Here is a 14,793-nt window from a genome sequence, read left to right on the forward strand (position 1 = left end):
GTGTGTGTGTGTATTTCAGGCATCTGACATCTCTGTCCAGAAGAGCACAGTCCCAGGAGCAGCTAAGATACTGCACAATAATTTATACATAGAGTCTAACCTGATACAACTTGGTACAAATGAATCACAATGCCCCTTTTCAGAAACTTAAAAGTACAGCATCCATTTTTAAGCTACTTTAAAAGTTTTTCCACAGACATGATGCAATACTTCATCTGTACTTGTGTAAATAAATCCCCTGTTCATTCTATTTTTGTTTATTATGGTCACCATGAACTAAAGAGATAACTACCTGGTTCTCTAGTTAGAAACTGTTCTCCTGATCTATTTTCACCAGCTTGTCCGTCAGCTGTTTAATGTTTGTAGTGTTTAACTCAAGCTGTTTTTGAAGCCTGTTGTGTTGAATAAATTTCAGCTTTAAAAATAATTAAAGTGCTCTCCAATTGTTGTTAAGAGGTTTTATTGTATGTGCTTTGCCCCAGAGGTGTCAACATGAAAGTGTCCATTCCAGCTTCAGGACCTGCAAGTATTACTGTTTTACCCAAACAAAAAGGTAAAACCCAATTTTTATGGCAAACATCTGTATCTAAATGATGATAATCTCAAAGAGACTGTGCTACAGATTGTGAATGATTGGCAGGCCAAAATATAAATATTTCTAGAACATTTCCTGCCTTGTTCTAAACAGATATTTCCTTTACAAAGACATTTTAAGGCCAGTAAGTGATAAAATAGAGTACTTCGATAAATGTTTATGCATTATGTATTTATAGTCTATAACATGTGTCTAAAATTAACTTATAACAGCTGTTTCCTCCAAAATAAAGAGGTCTATTGTAACAGTATAAGGTGTGATCAGAAAGATGTGGGAATTGGCCAGTAAAAATGACAAACCTTACCTCATTTAAATTAGGCTGATTTCACTGTGAATGCTATTTTCTCATGCACTCTCTGCCTGCTTTCAGTGAGATAATGATATAATTAATTATAATTATAATGATATATAGATAATTCCCTGGAAGTCCCATTGTGTTTCATTGTACTTGTGTCTTTGCAGTGTGTCCTGGATCTCCCCGACTGTACAGTAATCAAAAATAGTTTCTGAGTTTTGTGTTGGTAAAGTTGACAAAGTCAAAAGGAGACATTTAGAGAGGGCTGTGTCAGTGTGGCCAAAATACACTTGCGCCCTGTTTGGCAAATGTTGCTCTCTAGCATGCACCACAGTTCAGGTCATATCAGCCAGTGTCATAATATCACAATATGGAGAACCACCTTGACACATAGTATAGTCTTCAAATTTTCCATTACATTCTTCCCTTCAACTGAAAACTGCTAGGTTGTGGTATGAAACCCAGCTCTCATCACCAGCTGTGATCCTCCACACAAACTTGAGGTTATTTTGAAACAGAAGCACATGATCTCTCTCTGCACGCATTCAAGTCCATCAAAACATTACAGTGAGGACAGTGCAAGTGATGGGACTTCCAGGAAGTGAGCTAAAAGTAGATGCAGCATTGGTGGAGCACTCTGGTAGTGTCTGTAGGTGCACAATGAGATGGTCTTCAACATCATGAAAGTTAGGATTATTCTGGGCCAGCTCCCAGAACAATCTGATCACACATTGTGTACAACAGCTGAATGGCTTCAATGTGCTATCAAACTTTAGCTGCTCTGTCTTTAAACATTGCATCACTGCTTCTTTCAGGACTGAAGCTTCTACCTTTAAATATATCTGATGAGTTTGGTATGCTTAAAATCTGGAAAGGTTATGATCCCGTAATGAAGTAGTGTCATGGTCCGGGGTCCGTGGGACCCTGTGTGTTTTTGGTTTGGGTTTTGTTTGACTGTTCTGGGGTTTTTCTTTTGTTGTGGGGTTTGATTTTCTGGTTCCTTGTGTTTCCCAGTTTTCAGTGTTAGGTCTGCGTCTGTTATGTTTAGTATTTCCTGTTTTATTTTGACAGTCTCGTGTTCCCTGTGTTTTGTGTTTAGTTTTGCTTCCCCTTTGTCAATAGGTTCATTTGGTTCACCTGCCGTCCCCTGTTGTTTCCACTCTCCCTGATTTCCTTGTGTGTATTTAAGCCCTTAGTTTTTCTCTGTTCTTGGTTGCGTCGTCGTCATTGTTTCCCCCCCGTGTTCCCCTCTTAGCTGTGTGTTTTGTTTTTTGCTTTCTCCGAGGCTTCCGGTTTGTTTTTTTGCCCTGGTGGAGATTTTGAGTTTTTGTGTTTTGTATTATTTGAGTTCCTGCAAATAAACAGTTTTAGTTTACGTCTGCGTCAGTCCTGCATTTGGGTCCTCTCCCTCCGCACACAGCCCCTCACCGTGACAAGTAGTGAATTTCAGTTGCTGTTGTCAAAAAAGTTAATTGAGCTTTGAACCAAACTGATTTTCTGAGATTTATTGAGAGAAACCGATCAATACAGCATGAACAATCTTCGCACTAGCATTGAACAAAAGGCAAAGAGGTTATTTGGCTTGAAACACAAATTTCCACTACAATAACAAGGATTTTTGCCATAGGACTCAACTCTCCTAAAACTAGTATAGTAGAGCAGTAGCATAGTTTATTTAGAGTTCATGCGCTGTTCTGCTAATCACCAGTGTCACTACATTTGTATTGATCTTTTGGAGACTGGAAACAGCCCCAAACAAAGTGGCTGTACTTCTATTTTACTAAGGTTAGAAAACTGCATTGATCACCTGTTTTATGAAATTAAAGTTATGTATTTGCAAGAGTGGGAACTTGTGTTTGATTGTGACAGAAAGGTTAAGGAAAGGCTTTGTTTTAGCAGTTTATTTGTTTTACATTTTCTCAGGTCAGTCAGATGCAAATAGCAGCAGTGTGGAGTCTGGACCCTCTGGCTATTACTACCAGGGTGTGTGGAGAGCACTAGGTGGCAACACAGTTCGTCAGTTCGACACTTCTTCAGCCATCACTCAGTGCCTGAAAGGAAAGGTGGTTCATATGTATGGGGACTCCACCATGAGACAGTGGTATGAACACCTCAACGAAACACTACCAGGTACAGTAACTGCCCCACAAACCTTTCTGACATCCATCCATTCACACTGAAGTTTAACTTATTCCTTCTGTAATACTTTCAGATCTAAAGGAGTTTAACCTACATAGCAAAAAGCAATCTGGACCTTTTATGGCTATGGACTATGCAAACAACATCTTGGTGACGTACCGCGTCCATGGTCCTCCTCTCCGGTCCAGCATTGTCCCAGCCATTGAGCTGCATTATATTTCCAATGAACTGGATAACATAATTGGAGGCAGCAACACCGTTGTGGTTCTTGGTATCTGGGCACACTTCGGCACTTTTCCCATGGAGTTCTACATCCGGCGTCTGCAGAATATCCGCAGGGCAGTAATGCAGCTGCTGTCCAGGGCTCCAGGCACACAGGTTGTTATACGAGCTGGAAACCCCAAATCCTTGAGACACTTCCTTGACGCATCTGTTAACAGCGACTGGTACTCACTACAGCAGGTCAAGGTGCTAAGGGCCATGTTCAAAGGATTGAATGTCCATATGGTAGATTCCTGGGAAATGGTCCTGGCCCACCACCTGCCACAAGAGCTCCACCCAAAACCTCCCATCATAAAGAATATGATTAATGTTCTCTTGTCCTTCATATGTCCTTAAAAGGGTCAGTAGATGTGTATGATTAAAAAATATAAAATATTTGGGTCTAGGCTTGGGTGAGAAAAACGTCCTGACACCAGGGAACAAATTTCTTTTTTACAGGCATTGTGTGAAGGATCTAATTCCATTCTTTGAAATGAATGATGACATTGTCTATTTTTTGATGCTGAAGGACTTTTTGCAATGGTTTGTGAGAAAAAAAATGTGGGACAGGTTTTGGATTTGCGCAATATTTTTCCCAGAGTGATCCTGAAAAGCTAATTGATTTTAAAATTTTTCAATTGAAAATCCTTCTCCTCACATACAAGGTCTTGAATAATCAGGTCCCATCTTATCTTAAAGACCTCATATACCATATCACCCCAACAGAGCACTTCTCTCTCAGACTGCTGGCTTACTTGTGGTTCCTCGGATACTTAAGAGTAGAATGGGAGGCAGAGCCTTCAGCTTTCAGGCCCCTCTTCTGTGGAACCAGCTCCCAGAGAGACAGACACCCTCTCTATTTTTAAGATTAGGCTTAAAACTTTCCTTTTTGATCAAGCTTATAGTTAGGGCTGGATCAGGGGACCCTGAACCCTCCCTTAGTTATGCTGCTATAGGCCTAGTCTGCTGGGGGGTTCCCATGATGCACCAAGTATTTGTTTTCATTCACCTCTTTTTACTCTGTTTCTACTCCACTCTGTATTTAATCATTAGTTATTATTAATCTCTGTCTCTCTTCCACAGCATGTCTTTTGTCCTGTCTCTCCCCCCTCAGCAGATGACCCCCCCTCCCTGAGCCTGGTTCTGCTGGAGGTTTCTTTCTGTTAAAAGGGAGTTTTTCCTTCCCACTGTCACCAAGTGCTGCTCATAGGGGGTCGTTTTGACTTTTGGGTTTTGTCTGTATTATTGTAGGGTCTTTACCTACAATACAAAGCGCGTTGAGGCGACTGTTTGTTGGGATTTGGTGCTATATAAATAAAATTGAATTGAGTACAATGCAGATAAGTGTGGGCTGTTCATTGACAGCTTTAAAGCTGAAATCATTTAATTCTCCTAATGCCACTGTTATGGTGTTTTTTTTTTTGTTTTTTTTTTTATTTGTAATGGAAGACATCTAAAACACTTTAGTTTAAAATTAAATAATTAATCAGAGGATAACACATGTACATGGGACTCTTTGTTCAGGAAACCACAGGCCATTCTGACAGTCTGGCTGTGGCTCCCCTCCCCACAGAGCGAAAAATCTAGGCTAAACATTTTTACACTACAAGCAATATCTACAAGCAGTATTAATTCAAAGAACAGTTGGAGAGAGCCAGGGTTTAGACTTGGCCTCCTCAGATTGGTTTGTCCAGTGGTTGGTTCTGACATCATGACACAAGCTTCTCCAATCAACAATAAGAGCTTCTGTAAAACAAACACACCCCTCCCTGTCTTCAAGTCCCTAATCATGACTTGGCAGTTCTATTCAGCTTAGTAACAGGACATGGTGATATTTACTCCTGTACACCTAATTGTACATATTGTGGCAAAACCTTCAAGGATAAGGTAAACATATTCTTCCTTGAGACCAGGAAGGCCATATATAAGATAAACATATCTCCCAAAGGCTGTGAAGTTAGTCTGGCACTGTCTATCTGTCTGCTCGCTGTCTAATTTATTGATTTAATTGTCTGTTGTTTGCTTCAGCCACTACTTATTAATTTCCTGGAGTTTACTTTTAACATTTGTTATTTTATTTATTGAGTAAACAATAAACCCCAACAACTCCCTCCGTTTTCACACTTTAAGTGTGAAACCAATTTTATACCACCATGATTATCGACCTATTGATCAAAACTCTAAAAACTAATAATCACATCACAATGTATTTCTCAAGCACACTAAGTCTTATTAAGACACACATGCTCCAAACTACTCCCTGAGTCTCACTCTGTCCTGTTATCTGTGTTTATATTTTACCAAGGTCAGTTCACATTCTTTCAGACACACAGACAGCAGTTGAGCATGGAAAAAAAGCATATTAAAAAACATATAAAAGCATAATGATTACAAGCACTCATATTTTCCAAAATTTCCCTCCTTTTCTTTAATAATTATGTAATTTAAAACAAGCAGACAAAATGACAAGCAACTGGACTAATGCATGGAACACAAAAATCATGATTACTTGCAAACACCTAACTCAGAATATATCTTTTTTTTTTTCTCTTACAGCAACTGCAATAAAGACCACAAGAGAAAAAAATTAGTCTATCTGATTTCCTAAAACATTTTCCCATTTCTCTTGTAAGTGTAATGCATTTTTTGACTATGCTCTTTTTTTAGTTGAATGTCCAGCACATGTCCCATCTATGCCATTCTATTCTGCTGTCAATGATGTTTTGTTCTAGCATTCCCTAAATTCTTCACTGGGTCTCTAGTTGAATTATGCAGCATTCCTGTTTATAGTATTATAATTAACCCAATCTAAATTTTTGTTTAATTGTAGCCCAGAAGGCATACAGTGACTCAAACTCTGCTGCTAACCTAAAATTTGTTAAGAGCACCCTGGGGATCTCTTATGGCATCTGTATTTTTTTTAAAAAAAGACTCTGTGGGGGTGACTATTTCATTCTTTTAATTGAGACAACAACCTTGACTAGTGCACAGGTACCGTCCCATTCTCCAGACGTCAGCTCTTCCGGGGGTTGGAGGGAGGGAGCGGCTACTGGTATTCAGGGCTTTCAAATTGTTTTGGAGTAGCAGGGGGGCATGCCAAAGTAGCAGGCACCTTATGATCGAGACCGAAGCCATGACGGCAGCAGATAATATGAATAGTCACATCGCAGTCTTGAACCAATCAAATAGCTCAGATTTAAAGATGGTAAATGTATCCACATGGCGCTGGCAATGGAAACGGCGGACGGCACAAAAATTTTGGGGTGGTTTCCACTCGCCCCATCTTCAGAGGGTGGGTAGCTATGGGTGAATGTGTGTCTTTGTGTATTTGTCACAGTCTTCGTGAGTATGGGTGGGGTGAGTGAATGTGTGCTTACGGTGTATCTATGGTTATATGTGTGTGGGTGAGTGTGTATGTGCATGTATGTGTATTTGTACATAAATGTGTACATGGGTGTGCTTGCGAGTGTGCGTGTGTGTTTGTATGTATGGCTGGACCTGGGTCTGGGCCTTGTGCCGTGCCTCCTGGCCGCTCCCTGCTGGTTGCCTCCTCCCCCCCTGCCCCCCTGGGGTGTGGGTGCCTCAGGGTTCCTGGGTGGGGCTGGATGTTCTGGCGTGGGAGTTGACCTGCTCCCCTGGGGGCTGTGGCGAGGGGCTGCGGTGGCTTCTTCGGCATGGGGGGGGGCTGGCTTCTCATCGCCTCAGGTTCTCTGGGGCCCTTGCTCCTCGGCTGGGGGGGGGCTCCGTCTGGGACCTCCCTCTCCCGTCTGCTGGGGTGGGTGTGCGGTTGTCTTTGGAATGAGTGGCCTCGGGCCTTCGTAGGTCTTGATGGGCTGCTGGTGGCCTGGGCTTCCTGGGGCTTTCTCTGCCCGCCTCTAGCTTTTCTGATGGGCGGAGCTGCGGCGTTCTGCCCTCATTGGTAAGTACATTTCATGACACAAACACATACACCCATGTAATAACACAAAATGGTTGGTTTGTGTAACCATGCTTCTTCTTTTATTTTGTTTTTCCCACACAATTTTGCAAACATTGTCAATATCTTTTATGTTTAACAAGTGATGAACTATTTGGTTTACTTACTTGCACTCTTTCCTGTTTCTTTTTTCTATTTTCTCTCTGTTTTCTCTTTTCTTTCTTTTCTCTTTTCTTTTTCCTAAGCCTGTCAGCTCTGGCACAATTTGTCACACAGCATGTTAAAAATAATTCAATTCAGCCTAACAAGAGGAGCTTATAGAGAACCTACAGAGCTCATCTTGAAATAGCAAATGTGTTTGGCACAACAATGCATTCAGATCACAGTTCTGTTTGCAAGATCTGCCAAACATGACAGGCTTTATAAAAAAAAAAAAAAAAAAGTTGAGTCAAGGACTGCAGGCCTTTGGGGTCAGTATTTAAATTTGAATAGAAACTGTGGTCAGATGAGGTCTAACTATTCAACATGCAACATAATTTGATTTATTAATTGTATGCTAAATATAACACCCTGACTATCAACTTAAAATCTACACACAACAATTTGATAAGACACCTATTTGACCTCAGAAGTGTATGTTTGAAAGGTCTATAATTGAATACGTTGCAAACAGTTTGTTTAGTCGTGGAGAAAATATTCCCTTTCATCCTCTCATGCCAATTGTCCTCCTTTCACAAATCACTTTGGGGTCACCATTTTGTTACCTATTTTAGACAGACAAGTTAAAGTCTAGTTGTGATTTCATCATTCTAACAGCAGTAAAATAAATCTCAGGATGAACTCTGGCTGCTCACCAAACTTGTGTTCATTGGACAATAATGTGTGAACGTCTCTGAGCAGTTTGTAAATTGATGTTTTGGGTCAGTGCAGCTCAGTGATTCCTCTCTGATATCACAGTTTGTGATAGTGGAAAAAGACAGAAAAACACGTGGATCCTGGAATAATTGCAGCTTCCATCTTTAAAGGAAGTAGAAGAACTGATTGAATCCATCCATCCATTTTCTTCCACTTATCCAGGGCCAGGTCGCGAGGGCAGCAGCCTAAGGAGCGAAGCCCAGACCTCCCTCCCCCCAGCCACCTCCGCCAGCTCATCCGAGGGGACCCCAAGGTGTTCCCAGGCCACCTGAGCGATATAATCTCTCCAGGGTGTCCTGGGTCTGCCCTGGGCCTCCTCTTGGTAGGACACGCCCAGAACACTGCACCCAAGAGGCAGCCAGGTGGTATCCTAGTCAGATTCCCAAACCACCTCAACTGACTCCTTTCAATGTGAAGGAGCAGCAGCTCTACTCTGAGCCTCTCCCAAATGACTGCACTTCTCACCCTATCTTTAAGGGAGAGGCCAACCACACTTCAGAGGAAGCACATTTCTGCCACTTCTGTCACGATGTTGTGCTACTTAGTGTCCAGAATCTGCAAAGGTGCAGAGCCTCTTTGTGGCTGATAAAGATGAAACCACACGCACTTCATTTCATTAATATTCAGTCGGTTCAACACGTCTGAACATTTTCAAACTTTTCAGTTGATTAGTGAACAAAGAGTCAAAAACTGCAGATAAAAAATGTTTTTCTAAAAATTAATAAAAACAAATGTTATATATCATGTAGTCTGAGGCATTTTCAAAAATAATAACAGTAAAAAGAAAAAAAGAAACATGCACACTGCAGTTCCCTTTGCCTCCAGACAGTAAAGATCTACTTTCAGTACCAGTTAATCTGCATATTAAGGGCTACATGCAATAAACACAAGAGAAACCAACAGATCACATGCAAAATTCAGCTGTTTTTATTGGATATTTTTTTCAAACTGCAGTTCAACACATTTAACTGATCAGAGTGAAGAAAAGCTGAATACTGCCTTCCAGTGGTCACTGTTAGTAACTACAACTCCACACATACAATGCTGATGAGAACAATATTCATATTTGCATTCAGTGTTAATGTTCATCACTGATAATGAGAATATAAATAATATCAAATGCATGTAAAAACTGTCTAAAACTGCAGGAAAACACGGAGAAAACACAGAATTCTGTACTTTGAGAAAACAGCATCTGATGCACAGAGCGACAAATTAAACAGATATTTGAGATGTGAAAGGTCACAGAATCACATTTATGTTTTTTTTATTAAATAAGAAATTGAAAATCTTGAGATTAAGAATATGTTTTGTGAGACCATCCAGATCCATAGGCAAGGTCAACCAAGCATGTTTTTCAATGGGAGCAGAAAGCTCCATACAGAGTGGAGCTTCTCTTTATCCTCTCAGCAGTGCAAACAAATGGAAAGTTTAAACAACGAGAAAAAGCTGCTCTCAGAGAGACAAACTGCTCACCTGCAGCTCTCTCTCCTCTGTCTGTGTGAGTCCCAGCAGGTGCACCTGTTCTCCATTTTCCAATCACTTGCAGTACTGAATCCCAGCTCTCACCACCAGACTGTCCTATAATCCTGTCATTGTGCACTCTCTGGAAACCAACCTGCTTTGGAAACTTGGAGACTCGGAGCTGAACCTGCTTCAAGGAGGAAAGACTCACCTGTGAATGGGCCCAGTACTCAGTTACCTGAGTCAGACATTTTACCTTCCAGAAACTTCAGAAGACTTACTGATTTAGTAACGACCTTCTTATCCATGTTGACAATAATTCTGCTGAGGAAGATATCCCAGGAGTCTTCCCTGCTTTGTGACAAATATTTGCTTTCAACAGGATCTTTAGTTTCCTGTGTTTGACTAAACTTTGTGATCTCTGACACAGACGGTAGTTTGAGTGTGGGTTTGACTGCTGCTCGAGCGAAGAGTGTTTTCAAATGGAGACACAGTCGTCTGCAGGCTGTGATTCAGTGGAAACGTTCGGTGAAACAAGTGATGGAAACCAAGAGTGTGAAATGTGAGGTACAGCTCCAGCTGTATGATTTTATATACTGAAACACATTTCAGTAAGAATGTTTCTGACTCTGCTTTTCCAGCTCACTGCTTCTGCCTGTGTGTGCAGCATGCTGGTGGAATACAGTCACACTGTAATGAGGAAAAAACTGCAATAAAATATCTGATGTTATACTCAACTCCAAGCAGACTCTGCCCAGGAATATATTTATACCATACAGAATTATGAGGGAACTTTGATCCTGTTAATACACCAAAACTTTACTTATGACTAAATGTAGAAAAAAAAAATGTTCCCATTGGAATCCTTGTAGCTGGTAAAATGAGTCAGTGAAAGGGAAAAAAAAAAACCTTATAAATGCAATATTTGTGATCAGGCTGAAAAATTAAACAAATCTGATTCATTGTCATTTTTAAAATCTTCTACATACCAGTTGAAAGACTTTACAGTTTTCTGTGAGGAGCCTTCACTCCTTTTTGTCCTCTCTAACGTAGTCTTTGTCACCACTATGGTGTCTGTGGGCTACAGCTCCTCCATGAAATCTGCGCCTGCTCTGACTTCAGCATTCAAAACCACCTGCAGCTGCTGCTCATCCATCACCATGAATGTTAGAATCACGTCATCACAAATAAATCAAAGCTGATTACTTAAAAAAGAAAACAGGCAGCGGGTGTGAAGCGGTTCAGGTTCGAGGCTATTTTTTAATATTTGATGCTAATGGTAACTAAATAAAATGACACCTCTGCAGACACTTTAAATGTGTCCAACATTAGAGTGAAACAACTTCTTGAAAACAGTTCAAGGTTTCTGAGTTGATTGCTTCTAAACACCATATAATGAGATTTGAATGAACATCACTTACTGCGTTGCACTGAATGAGGTTGTGAGGGACGGCTGAGCAGTGGAGGCAGAAAGAAAAGGTTTGAAATCATCACTGATAATTCAGCCTTTTCCTCTCTGTCGTCACAGCAGTGGATCAGTGCACCGTGTTTATAGTGCAGATTAATTGGCCAAAGTGAGGAAAAGTTCAAGCTGAGAAGAAAAACTAACGAGGTATCTCCAACTTAAACACAATGATCCAAAACTAAATGAATTCTCCACCAGCTTTTACTCAGTTTCATTTGGCAGTGCAGTCACTGTGGCCTGACGCACAATACTTCTGTAGAGGAGCTGCAGTTTCTCCCACTACAACCAACAATGACAAACCAATCAAACATTAGTTATAGCAGTGCTCAAACTATCACCCAGAAGACAACTGTAATGAGTTAACTGTGGAAAGTAACTGCTTAAAATTTGGATTTGGCAGCAATACATACACAAGACATTTTTTGTTGTGTTTAGAGACCATGGGCCTCCCTGTGACAGAGATTCACTTACTGGACAAATCCACAAGCAACCAGCAGTGAGACTTATGGTACATGAAGCTTTTGTTCTCACATGTCCACAGTCATCATATATGTAGCCACGCGGTGTGTTTCAGCAGCATCACGTCTGTTTGATGGGGTAGTTACTCAAGTTGTCCTTCATATTTATCTGGGCTACTTGTTGCAAATTAGGGCAGACGGTGTGTTTTTGGTGCCTCTGCAAACACTCAAACAGGCTTGATAGACTTTTGAACAAAATCATCTAAAAATAAGCTGCATTTCTACAGGATAGTGGCACGGTGTAAAGTTCATCAAGTGGCCAATACTGTGCAAAAACAGCTGGTGGACACACACCAGTAGATCAGTGACAGTCAGCAGCACACAGTGTCACAGCATCAGATCTGTTGGGTTTAAAGAGACTCCCAACACTGAGCTTACATATGAATGTCTTCGTCTAACGAGATTCCAGATAGTCGAGGCTGAAACTGAATGAGCAACACACAAACAGTAGAGGTGTTTAAAACCCAGAGGAGGTTTGGGTGAAAAAGCAACACCACAGAGGAACCAGCAAAGCCCAGTCAGCCCTGGTTCTTCAACACCTGATGCAGAGCTTGTTAAAGTGGGTCTGAGCTGGTATGACTGACAGCATACGGCCTGAAAACGATGATGCATCAGTTTGTCACACGGAGACAGCGCGACGCAGAGGTAGAAGTTTCATTTCTTGGTCATTTAAGCATTTATTCTTGATGTTTCAGTTTAAAATAATAATAGGAACGGTTCAAGGTGAGATTTAAATCTTAAGCTTTTAAATCATCTTTCTTCATCTTTCAGATATTTTTGTTGTTTCATTGTGAAATTGTTCTTCATAACTGGGGTTAAGTCAGTCAGTAAATACAAAGACTTATGGGGTCATACACTTTACAACATTAAAAGCAACAAAACAATGTTTAAATCTTAATATTTCTCAAAAGCTAAATTCACATCTTTAGACACTAGAAATGTGTAGTCATATCATCTTAATGAACAACGGCTGCACTCAGAGCAGTTTGTAAATTCATCTGCTGGCTCAGTGACTCCTGACTGATATCACAGTTTGTCTCATCTGACATTACACTGTTTATACTAAACTGAACACAGGAACACTGAAGAACCGAGAGTGATTCGAAACCCTGATGAAGTCCTGAACACAAACCCAAACCCAGGATAAAGAGGTTCAGTGAATGTGGTGTTGAAGGTGTGGAGGTGGATCAGAGTGTCAGAAGAGACTCTGTAGAAGGACAGAGTGCCAGCAGGACAGTCCACATACACTGCTACTCTACCGGACCCAGAGCAGGAAGACGAGACGAATGTTTCCCTGTTATTGTGCCAAGCAGAGCAACCTTGTCCAGATAAGCTGAGACACCAGGACTGATCATTAAATCCAAATTCAATGTCATTTCTCTCATCACGGTCTCCTTTTCTTGGGATTCTTCTGTAACTCATTGATATGTGAACTTTTCCGCTCCACTCGACCTCCCAGTAACAGCGACCAGTCAGACCATCTCTACACAGCAGCTGAGGACACCACTCATCAAATCTGTCTGGATGATCAGGATATGACTGAAGCTCCTCCACATACGTCACCTTCCTGTTGTTGTCACACAGTTCGAGGTTTCTGTGTATTGTGTTTGTGTCGATTGTGAGTTGACAGGAATCTGATGGAGAGAACAAACACAATCCAGCTGCAGTTATTGATCCATCATCTGTTCATTGATTGACACTTTGATGATGACTCCTGACATCAGAGATGTGAATGAGTGATGTGACAGTTTGAAGATGGTTGAATGTGTGCTGCTTTGTTTTCATCAATCACATTAAAAACACACTTACACTTCCTCAGACCTGGGATCAGCCATCGGACTCCAGCAGGCTCCACCCTGAAAGGAGGAGGGGGGTCAGAGCAGCACAGTCTCTTTTACAGTCTCCTCTTATGAGGACAAATAAATCATCACTGCCACGCTGAAACGACAGCGTGCTGCTTCAACATACAGAGATCTGTCTAAACCAGGGGTCGGAAACCCGCGGCTCCGGAGCCGCATGAGGCTCTTTCATCCTTATGCTCAGTGTGACTTGGTCCAAGTCATGATGATATGATGGCATCATGGCAAGTAATATACCAACAATGATAAGAGAAAATACATTTGACCACTTGTCTGTGTAGATTCTCAGTCATCCAGGTCATAGTAGTCTCTGGAGCTTGAAAAAGGCGACTGGACTTCTTTTTGTTTCTTGAAGACGTTTCACCTCTCATCCGAAAGGCTTCTTCAGTTCTCAACCAAATGGTGGAGAGACCACCTCTTTGACTCCCACCACCCTCTGGAACACAAACTTGGGGTGATCAGGACCCTACAACACCGTGCGGAAAGTGTTCCCTCTAAGGCAGAAGGGAAGCATAAGGAACACACACACATTAAGAAAGCCCTCAAAACATGCGGTTACCCCAACTGGGCCTTCATCAAATCAGCTAAGATGCACAGGAATGAAGGCCAAACACAAACTACAGAGAATGGGAAGGACAAGAGGAACAACATTGTCATCCCATATGTGTCAGGCTTGTCAGAGAAACTCAGAAGAATTTTCTCCAAGCATGACATCTCAGTATACTTCAAACCAAGTCACACCCTAAGACAAAAACTGGTTCATCCCAAGGACAAACCCGCCAAACACAAGATCAGCGATGTAGTGTATGCTGTTCAGTGCAGTGAAGAGTGCTCGGACCTCTACATTGGTGAAACCAAACAGCCTCTTCACAAACGAATGGCACAACATAGAAGAGCCACCTCGACAGGACAAGATTCAGCAGTACATCTGCATCTGAAGGAAAAAGGGCACTCTTTTGAGGATGCCAATGTCCACATTTTGGACAGGGAAAACAGATGGTTTGAAAGAGGAGTGAAAGAAGCCATCTATGTCCACTGTGAACAACCATCATTGAACAGAGGAGGTGGATTACGTCACCAACTTTCCCCCGCTTACAGTGCTGTCCTGAGCTCCCTTCCCAGACGTCTCAACCCCCATTCACACCTTTGTTCCAGTGACCTCAATAGGCCACAGGAAACAATGGAGCAGAGTCCTAAATTGGTTTCAACTGAAACCACTGATTAAATATGACCACGCCCCCTTCACACCTGGGCACATGTGTTCACGCACATGATCAATAGAGGGTCATAACCACCTCCAGGGGACTACGCCCACAGGGGTTTAAATACCTGGGTCTCTCCACCATTTGGTTGAGAACTGAAGAAG

At 41.6% G+C, this 14,793-nt stretch overlaps 2 protein-coding genes across 3 annotated transcripts in view; one reads left to right on the forward strand and one right to left on the reverse strand.

The window, feature by feature from the left end:
- LOC115796457 (NXPE family member 3-like) overlaps nucleotides 1-3,882 on the forward strand; it is a 40,188-nt gene extending 36,306 nt beyond the window's left edge. Inside the window, exons 5-7 of the mRNA XM_030752882.1 lie at nucleotides 483-553; nucleotides 2,814-3,020; nucleotides 3,103-3,882. Of these exons, the coding sequence (XP_030608742.1) occupies nucleotides 483-553; nucleotides 2,814-3,020; nucleotides 3,103-3,647 (823 nt within the window). The 3' untranslated portion in view covers nucleotides 3,648-3,882. The remainder of the gene's footprint in view (nucleotides 1-482; nucleotides 554-2,813; nucleotides 3,021-3,102) is intronic.
- The window catches only part of LOC115796143 (NACHT, LRR and PYD domains-containing protein 3-like), an 80,808-nt gene that overhangs the window by 53,010 nt on the left and 13,005 nt on the right, over nucleotides 1-14,793 (reverse strand). The window contains exons 11-12 of one of the 2 annotated variants that reach the window (XM_030752422.1): nucleotides 13,378-13,424; nucleotides 10,682-13,202 (exon numbers count right to left, since the gene is read on the reverse strand). The exons of the other annotated variant lie outside the window; for it this stretch is intronic. Coding sequence (XP_030608282.1) covers nucleotides 12,631-13,202; nucleotides 13,378-13,424 — 619 coding nt within the window. The 3' untranslated portion in view covers nucleotides 10,682-12,630. Of the gene's footprint in view, nucleotides 1-10,681; nucleotides 13,203-13,377; nucleotides 13,425-14,793 lie in introns of those variants that run through there. 2 annotated transcript variants of the gene reach the window in all.

This window comes from Archocentrus centrarchus, chromosome 2, assembly GCF_007364275.1.
Source record: "Archocentrus centrarchus isolate MPI-CPG fArcCen1 chromosome 2, fArcCen1, whole genome shotgun sequence".
Classification (NCBI taxonomy): domain Eukaryota; kingdom Metazoa; phylum Chordata; class Actinopteri; order Cichliformes; family Cichlidae; genus Archocentrus; species Archocentrus centrarchus.